At 30.7% G+C, this 9,425-nt stretch overlaps 1 protein-coding gene across 2 annotated transcripts; it reads right to left on the bottom strand.

Annotated features, from left to right (window-relative positions):
• Positions 1 to 622: 622 nt before the first annotated feature.
• On the bottom strand, positions 623 to 4,631 carry LOC108318832 (phosphatidylinositol 4-kinase gamma 3). Of its 2 annotated transcripts, none has more exons than XM_052876586.1 (3): positions 4,448 to 4,631; positions 2,135 to 3,899; positions 623 to 1,225 (listed from the first exon to the last, which is right to left on the bottom strand). In XM_052876586.1, exons 2-3 carry the CDS (start codon positions 3,509 to 3,511, stop codon positions 848 to 850), a joined length of 1,755 nt encoding a protein of 584 aa, XP_052732546.1. In that variant the 5' UTR covers positions 3,512 to 3,899; positions 4,448 to 4,631; the 3' UTR covers positions 623 to 847. The 2 variants fall into 2 exon arrangements, with proteins under 2 accessions (XP_052732546.1, XP_052732547.1); XM_052876587.1 differs by lacking the exon at positions 4,448 to 4,631 and adding an exon at positions 3,979 to 4,286.
• Between the last annotated feature and the right edge of the window lie 4,794 nt (positions 4,632 to 9,425).

Below are 9,425 nucleotides of genomic sequence, written 5' to 3'. Positions count from 1 at the left end.
GAATACTTTGTATTATTAGATAAAAAGCCAATGCAGCTTTTTATATAATGCAACATATAATCCAACAGACAAAACGAAATAACAGAGTAACAAGAAAAGTTAACCGGTAAAACCCAACAGTTTTAACAGAGTTTGACTTGATACTCAACAAATTTGCCACTTCCTCAGTTTCAGTGACGTTTGTAATTATAATTAAATAATTATAAGATTATTTTATTAAATTTACTTTTTTATTACATATGTAAAATATTTAAATATTAGATTAGACGTATAAAAATATAATTGACAAAAGTAAAAAATGTCATCTCGAAAACGATAGTTAAAATAAAAAATAAAAATAAAATTTTATAATTTTACCATTTTATTGAGTTTTACTTTGAAATAAATTACGAAATACAACTTCACTTTTTATTTTCATTTTTTAAAAAGAAAACATGTTTTAAAATGCAGACTTTAATTCAATTAAACCTTGTCTGTCTTGATCTTCTATCATTTGGTTGGGTTTTTCTTTCCAATTGGGATTTAGGCTTTTCAAATGTTTAGAGGAACAAAAACACAGGAGATTTTTTTTACGAAGTACAACTCGATTTAAACAAATTCATATTCATAAATAACAAAGGGATAATATTGCACAGTACCTTCATAAACTTTCAAATATTTTCCAGTGTATATATATTATAAGAGAAGGGGATATTGCAAATAGCACCGTCATCAAGCAAGTTTCAACCAGTCTACTTACTAAAGGGGTTTCAAGGGATCCTCTTGGATGAAGAAGAAGCAAGATCATTTTGTCAGTATATTATGAATATAGTAGGAATATGTATCGGAATTATTATGTATTATTCAGTCACCGGAATAGCTCATCCAAATGACAATCCATGATCACTGAAACGAGATCATCAAATGCAGCTTCACTTGCTCCAGGAAATGCACCTTCCTCAGCTTCCTGCACAATCTGTTCAATCACAGATTTTTTCTTCAGTGTTTCTCTACACATGATGCTTCCTATGGCAAAAGGACTGAGTCCCCTCTCTGCACCTTTCTGAAGAAGCATGGTTGATATACGAAGGATCTGGGCACACTTAGCAGGAAGATCCCATCCGTGAAACTTCAAAAGCTTTATATCTTCTTCAGCATCCAGAGATTTTATGTAATCAATGGTGTCTGCAGAGTAAGGTTCCTTAGCTTGTGGCCAGTATAACCAGTCAAAAGTGCAGTCTTCAAACTGCAAAAGGGGATATATTAGAGCAACTGAATAAGTACAAGAAACAGAAGACGGTTGCCGAACTTTTAACAAATGCTAAAAAGTTTAACCCCTCTTAAGAATAACAACAGAGAAAGAGGTATTGATAACAAAGTAAGCTGCAAGGCCTTTGCCATGCAGAATAATCACATTCTGATTTAGAAAACATCAGAAAACCATTAACAATGCAGATTGCATGTTGTTTTTATCAACATATTTTTATGAATTTTTCGTATTTTAACTTATGATAGAGCTTTTTTGAGAAAAAGAACGGTTATTTTCCTGAAAAGGTAATATCAGATGTACACTAAGTATGACAGGACAACATATTGCGTAATATATATTCACACATTATCAGCAAGGATTGCAAATAACCAACCAAGGGTATAGAGACAATGCAAAGGCGATAGAAACCAATCAATTTGAGATTATTGAAAAGAAGTTAAGTGTGAATGATAGGCATTGCTGAAAATGATTGTAATGTTTTTGTTATGAAAAGTAATTTCAACAGTGGACGAGTGAGCAATAACAAGAAATCAGAACGAGTAGAAGTAACCAAAAAAATCAGATGTTCGTAAGTGTAGTGAATTTAAAGAAGAGCCAACACTCTACTTCTCATGCAATATAATGCCTATGATAATCTCAGAAAAAAAATATTTACGCATAAATGTAACAGTAATCTGTTAAGCAAATAACACTAAGATCAGTGGCAGATATAATGCAAGAGTTACACTCAGAATTTTACAGCATTTTTAGCACTAATTCTGAATTTGAAATGCATGAGAAGTAGAATTAAGATGAAACGACATAGCTGCCGATGACACCACCAGCTTAAAATATTCTTACAGTTGAAAAATAGTACAGATGCATTTATATTGTTCGAAGACTTACGCTCTCAGGCAAGCAATAGCCATGATCAATTGGAATGAGGATTGTATGACCGTCTTCACCATCCTTGGAAATCAAAATGTTGCCAGCATGCCTATCTGCATTTACCAATCTGATATCCAGTACAGAGATCTTGTGTACCTCTTCCACTGGAAAAGCACTAGGACCTATGTCTTCACAACTTCCAATATTCTTCATAAACATCTGAAGCGATCCTATTTTAGCATTACCTGAAACATTTTGATAATCTTCAACATTATGAAATACTTTATGCACGCATTTGACCATGATTGTAGGTGGAACTCCAGCAAATCCTGGTTCATCATTGTTATGATAGGAGCGTGGTCCTTTCTTAGGATGATCCAAAATGTAAGCAGCAACTTCTCTCAACGCACCTTGCCCAACCCTTGTACCTTTCTTTAGCCCTTCACCATCCTCGGAAATAGGTAAGTCTCGAGGGTTATTAATTGCCATTGGCTCTTCATCAACGGGTTTGAAAACAGAAATATACTTCAAGCCAGATGAATCTTGCATGAGATACGCTCCTCCTGATCCCTCTGGAGATTGAATTGGTTTGAAGCCATTTTCTAACCCCTCTAAAGTCATCTTAATTATCTTGTCAATCACTGGTGGAATTTTCATGTTGGAATTCATAATAATTGGTTCCACAAGATAATCCCTTGATAATTGATTCCTCTCCAGGAACTCATTTCTTACAGAGACTGGCCCTAACTGGTTTTCATGTAAATTTGACACCGGATTGTCTACATATGATGCCTCAATTGATAATTCAAAATCCTTCTCGACTGGTTTAGTCCTTACCTTGGCATCTGATATTCTGACCAAAAAATGAATTACAGCATCATTGTCCTTACAGATATCCTCAATAAGCCTCTGGTCTTCAAGTGCCTCACCCTCACATATCAGTTCTTGATCCTTGAGATCTACTAACCCTTGCCCTTTGTTTGCAATCTGCTGCTTTACATAACCGACACTCCTACTCTTCTCAACATAAAGCCCAAACTCCTTTCCACACAGAGTCTTAACTGTAATAGCTTTGACATCAGAAAGCCTCAGCACCAGGTGCAAAATATTCCCATCACCAACCCCATAATCACGGATACAGGATCTGTTACGAGCCAACTCCTTCCCTTCAAAAACCAGTTTCTGTTTTTTTACAAAAAATCCTTTAAAGGTTTGAATTCTCAGCTTCACTGAAGCAATTGAATCTGTCTTCATAATACGCAAAGGAATCACAGATCCACCAACAGTTAGGTAAATCAAAATTGAGTCCCTCAAACGAGGACTGAAGCAGCCGGTGAATTTACCACCAGTGTTGAAAGATTCTTCACGCATAGGACGAAGTGCCACACAAGCCATTATCAATTTACAGGTTCAAAATCTTGCTGGCTCAAAAATAAACAAGTTATGAACCTCAAAACCAATAGCAAAATTCAACCGTTTTCCATCAGATATTTAATAGGAAATCACAAAAAGGATAGCTCAACTGCCTTTTTTTTTTCTTCATGCCTGAAACTAGGCAGTAAACAAGAACTACATAGCTAATATATCTATATTCTAAGTTTCTTTCCTGAAATCAAGACTTTCAGAAAACACAAGTCTACAGAAATGAATAACAGCTGATCACATATCTCCTTGAATTGATTACATGATTTTTTTCATATCTGTAGTCTTTTATTCTATGCTTAGAAAAATTCGATGCTGAGAAAGGAAGGAGAGATTCCCTGCAAATTGGACTCCAATTTCCCTACAAGAGGAAAGAAGATCTTCATTAGGAGAAAATGACGATAGTCAAAGAAAGGAAAAATAAAGTAAAACAGAAGAACCTCTTCATCCACTTATAAACCTAGCTATCAGTAAAATGGAGAACATCCGGTTTAATTTCCAAACAAGAGGAAACATTCAATCGATACAAAAATGAAGTAAAGGACTGTGCCTCCTTGAGTAATTTTCTTCTTTCCGATTACCTCAGCAAAGGAATAAAACTGGACGAGCTAAAGACAAAACTTAACTCTCGAATTCCGATATTAGTAGAATCATACATAAAAATCGAAACTCGGAAAAAAGCAAAATGCACAGCAAAACAATTTCCAACAACATGCCAAAGAAACAGACAATTGTTTGAATTAGGTGAAACGAGACAAGATATTTTCCATAATTCTCAAATTTGCTTTCTATAAAAACAAGCTACATATGCTAACAAACACAATCCAGGATACGAATCTTAGAAGAAAAGAAAAGAAGAAAAAGAAATATCTGAAACTAAGAAATAAAATTTAATGAAGAGAGACTTACAGAGAGTGAAGCGAAATGGAAGAGGAGACTCATGTGCGATGAATGTAATAGGAGAAATTAAGCACCATTGTTCTAAATTTCTCAGACAATTGAGAATTTTCTCAGGTTCCCAATTTTTCAGGCAGAACGCAACTCGGTGAGTCAGTGCTGTGGAATGCAGAAAATTGAGACAGTGTCAGAATTACGGTTGGGAGTTTCATTTATAGACACAGACTCTTGACTTGTGACCGAAGTTAAAAACACGTCGCATTTTTATTTATTTATTTAGTAATTAATTAAAGACATTAGCCTTGTCCCCACGTAATGAATTAGTCCAGGATTTTGAACAATTCTAACACAAAATGCATAATTATTTTGAAACATAGGAAATAGTAGTTAATTGTGTAAAGAAATTTCTAGAATACTGTTCCTAGGATAAAATTCTTTCCCATATATGTGTATATTTCTTTATTTATTTACATTTAAGTTTTAAATAATAAAATATATCTTATTATTTTTTTAAGACATTAGATATATTTTACCTAAGATTTTGATGGATAAATTTTGTAAACTAATAATAATTTTATTAAAATATATAGTAATGCTCTTAACATTTATTTTTGTAAAAGGTATATGTAGATTTTAAAAACTTGCAAATTACAACTACGAAAAGGAAGATGTAAAAGCGAGAAATTTATTTTTAAAATGTAATTATGAAGTTGTATCGTATTTTTATTTTTTAATATTTATAATGAAATATATATTTTAATATTTTTATTGATATTTAAAATAAAATTAAAAATCTAACATTTTTATAGATATTTAACAAACCAGATGTAAAAATTAAGAAAATAAAATACTAGAGTTGATAAGTGTTTTAAAATAATGAAGATCGATTATTTAAAAGTTAAAATAATTCAAAAATATAAATTTTATAAATGCATCCTATTATTTAAAACATTCATCATCCCTCTTACATTTATTCTTTGAGTTCTTTTTCACTTTCCTCTTGAAATATCTATTTGACAATCAGAAGGTATAAAGTGATTACGTTAAAGAGCTCTTCACCTTCGTCCGATCAGTTTTCCTTATCGAATAAGTTAGTTTATATTATTTTTCTCTTTTGAGTTTTTAGTTTAAGACACATACAAATAGATTTGAACATATTTGTTATTCAACCTCTTTTCCACGTTCTTTGTTGATCAATGATCTTAAGGACATACTTTGATCATAATTTTAAGGTTTGCAGGTCCAGATAGAGTTATTTAAGCTGAAGGAGGGGTAGTTTGCGTTTTAGATCTGTTTGAGCTTTCCAATCAGGTAAGGAAAGCTAATTATTACTTTCGATGTTGTAGATGTTCTGATCAATTATGTTATGTGCTTGAAATGTTCTGAATTTGAAGTTGGTATGATGAACTATTATTATCTACACTGGTATGTTGTTGAATCCATGTTTTATTGAAATTTATGTATATTGTGTTTTATGCTTGTGAATGGAATTGGTTAAAGTATTTGAGATGACTATTTTAAAGTATGATTAGGTAGAAAACTGATGTTGAATTGGTCTATAGTTGGTAGGTTTAGTTTTGTACTATTTTTGGTTCATTTTCTAAAGGTTTTAATAAGTAAAAATTTAAAGGAGAAGGTTCGGGATAAAAATGAAAGTTTATGGTCTACTTTTTGGGTCAATTAAAATTTGTTTAGACCCTAAGTTTGCAAATTTCTGGTTTCCAATGTGTAGAATTAGTTATAGGTGTTTTTGAGTGGTTGAGTTGCTCTAGTGGACCTTGTTTCGAACCAAATGATTAAATATGTATCTATTTTCATCAATAAACATGTTTTTGCATTAGTACTAGTGTCAAAGACGTCATTTTGGTCATTTAAATAGTTTCAAGGTTCATTTAGATCAAAACAACAAGTTGTTGTCTTTTGATATGGTGCTGAGCGCTCTTGTGTGACGCTTAGTACTGTCAAACCCGAGAGCCCTTGGACTTTAGGACGATGAGAGCCACTTTGGGTTGAGAACCACGAAGTCAGTGAGGTCTCTAACTTTTGGGCACTAAGCGATGTATTTGTGTGATGAGTGTCACTTGCCTACTATAAGTCTAACATTGAGCGCGAGGGTTGTGGCACTAGACGCCGTATTAATATTTTAGGTTTTTGTGTTCTTGTCTTTTATTTCTTATGGATGAAAAATATATTGGTACTTTAAAGTTTGTTTGGTAGAATATATGGAATATTAAGGTTTATTCATGAGGTTACGTATGTATTAAAGTATGGTTTAAAAAGAGTTTCTAAGGTGAAATTCTTGATGGATGCTTCAAGTAGTGTATGTATTATTATAGGAGCCCAGTCTTGACGATTAGTGGTAATTCATTCTCAAATAGAGAGAGGTGAGACATGTGGTGAGAGTAGCAAAAGGTCCTAGTCTAGGGACTTTACCTTGGCCTAAGGCGTTTAATGGAGTAACCTTGTGTGTGATAGAGTGAAACACATTGACAATAACTCTGCAGAGCAGTAGATGTCACCACAAGTGAACAATCCACCATAACTTAAAATTAACGCATGTATCGAGATGTTTTGAGTCTATAAGTTATGTTTAGGTGTTATGTTTAGTTTGAAGTTTAAGATATTATATGTTGATTTGTGAACTCCATGTTTGATTCTTTTAACATTAACTTACCCTTTTTGTATTTTTTGTTGTTTTTACTTGTTGTATGAATTTGAAATGATTACCTAATAAGTGTAAGCAGTGAGAAATGAGCAAACAGTGGAGTAGGTCCTAAGAGGCAAAAGTTTAAATGTATAGTTTGCTTAGTATAACTAATGTTATCTTTTGAGTTGTACTTTTCATAATAGAGATATATACATAAATTTGACTTATAGTTATATTTTGGAAAACTATATAGACATTTTTATATTTTCTATGTAGTTAATGGTTCTACTTCTATTGAATGTGTAATATTTTTTTAATAATGTCTAGAGTATTTAAATAAAATGTTACACTAGAAATTAAAAAAAAAAGTTAAACTGATTTTGAGATGGCTAATTTTAGTGTGAAACTAATTATAATAGAAGAAAAACATTGAATAGTGGAACTGGTATTAATATTATTTGGTAAAATAAATTCTACCTCTACTAACATCTAATATTATTAGATAAAATTTCATAAAAAATTTCCTAAATCCCGAGAGTTTCAGTCTTTAATTAATAAAAAAATAATACTTCTATTAATTTTGTATGAAACTATTTACTTGTCAACATTTAATTGAATTACCAAGGAAAAAATATTAATAAAGCCGTGATATGAATAAAACTTGTAAGGTTATCGGGTTTATATGTTGATACCAATATTTTATTTCGATTGACGTTTAAATAACCTTATTTTCTTCTTTTAATAATCATAAAAATGTTACTGCCTTAAGTAATATCAGATTTTATTAAATTTGAACAGTATTGTATGGAACGATGGGTGATTTACAAATATAAATAATTAAAAAGAAATCCCTTTCTAATAACTAATCTTTTAAAAAATATTAATAAGTATTAAAGAGATAAAAAATACATTTGAAAAATAATTAACATTTTTATGTAGATTAGGTAGAATATTAGTTACTTTGCTTTCGTGGAATGAACAGAGAATTAATTACATGTAAAAATTTATTTCAAAGAGGAGGTTCTATACTAATAATTACTTCTTTAGGTATGCTTATTGTTTTCTTGGAAAGGCAATAAATATAATATTTTATTTTAATAAACATTTATAAGAGTTGTTTATTTTATTATTTTGAATTTTATATATATAACAAATTTAATGTACCATCATTATTTATTAGTTGATGTACTATTCTTACATGACTCTAAAATAGTAATACATTATGTCATTATCAACCTTTAATGTTAGGAAAAGAACTCTTTAATGCGTGAATAACTTACGCAGTAGAAGGATCTAGATTAAGGTTTACAAAAAATTAAAATTAATTTTCTTTTCAATAAAAGTTTAACTTTTACATTTTTATAAAACATGACTTTCTATCTCTCTTTTTTATGTGACAAAAACTCATTTTTATAATAAAATTATTTATGATATTTCGAATAAAAGATAAATCTAACAAATTAATATATGTTGAATAGTTTGAATTAAAATTGTTTTTTATATGTAATTAAAAAATTTAAATTACCTATCCCAGCTCAGTGTACAAATTAACCTTCTAATATCCTTTATAGTCTTTTAAGTGTGCTCTAATAAATGAAGCTAGGAAATTAGAGAAAATGCTTTAATAATAATGTTTGTTGCTAATGCATTTTTAAATTAAGAGTAGAAGCTCTGCCTCAGTCCCCATACTTTTGGAAAGTCATAGGTCATAAAACTTTGACATCCAATTACATCGTTCAATATTCAATTACAACCAAATAATAATATTCAAAGTTTATTATAAATTTCAGTTGTATAAAATTTTTCAAACCATAAAAGTAAAATTTAGAAGTGTGCAGAACATATTTTAGTTCAGTAAATATAATTTTTTCAAAAATAAAAAACTATAGTTTATTTTATATTTATTGTATATATTAAAAGTTGAGTTAAATATGTTTTTCGTTCCTTAAGTATCACACGAATTTGGTTTTAGTCCCTACTCGAAACTTTGATGGTTTTTAGTTCTCATAATTTTGAAACTCTTACTATTAGTCCTTAAAATTGAACGGTGTTAACTTTTAGTAGATGTGACAAACGACGAGATCACGTTTTATGTCAGTTGCCCTTTTCATTCTCAACCACGTTGGTTGTTTAAGTTTTGAAATGAGATTAAGAGTGTTAAGTGTGCATTTGGTTGAAAATAGATTAAGACAAAAGAAAAGCGAATTTGAGCACTGGGAAAAGGCATCTGCGAAAATTTGAAGATTCATTTGGCCACCGATCTCGACTCCCCTCACTCTCATTTTCCATCATTCAATCTCACACTCCTCTCTATCAACTCAATAGAATCACCCCATCCAAAAC

Source organism: Vigna angularis, chromosome 4, assembly GCF_016808095.1.
Source record: "Vigna angularis cultivar LongXiaoDou No.4 chromosome 4, ASM1680809v1, whole genome shotgun sequence".
Lineage (NCBI taxonomy): Eukaryota > Viridiplantae > Streptophyta > Magnoliopsida > Fabales > Fabaceae > Vigna > Vigna angularis.
Note: the sequence above shows the minus strand (reverse complement) of the source record. Positions and strands in the feature narration are given on the sequence as shown.

Coding starts and splice junctions, on each gene's coding strand:
- LOC108318832 (XM_052876586.1), bottom strand. CDS start 3,511: ATGGCTTGTGTGGCACTTCGTCCTATGCGTGAAGAATCTTTCAACACT. Junction 1,226..2,134: donor GCTATTGCTTGCCTGAGAGC/GTAAGTCTTCGA, acceptor CCCCTTTTGCAG/TTTGAAGACTGCACTTTTGA.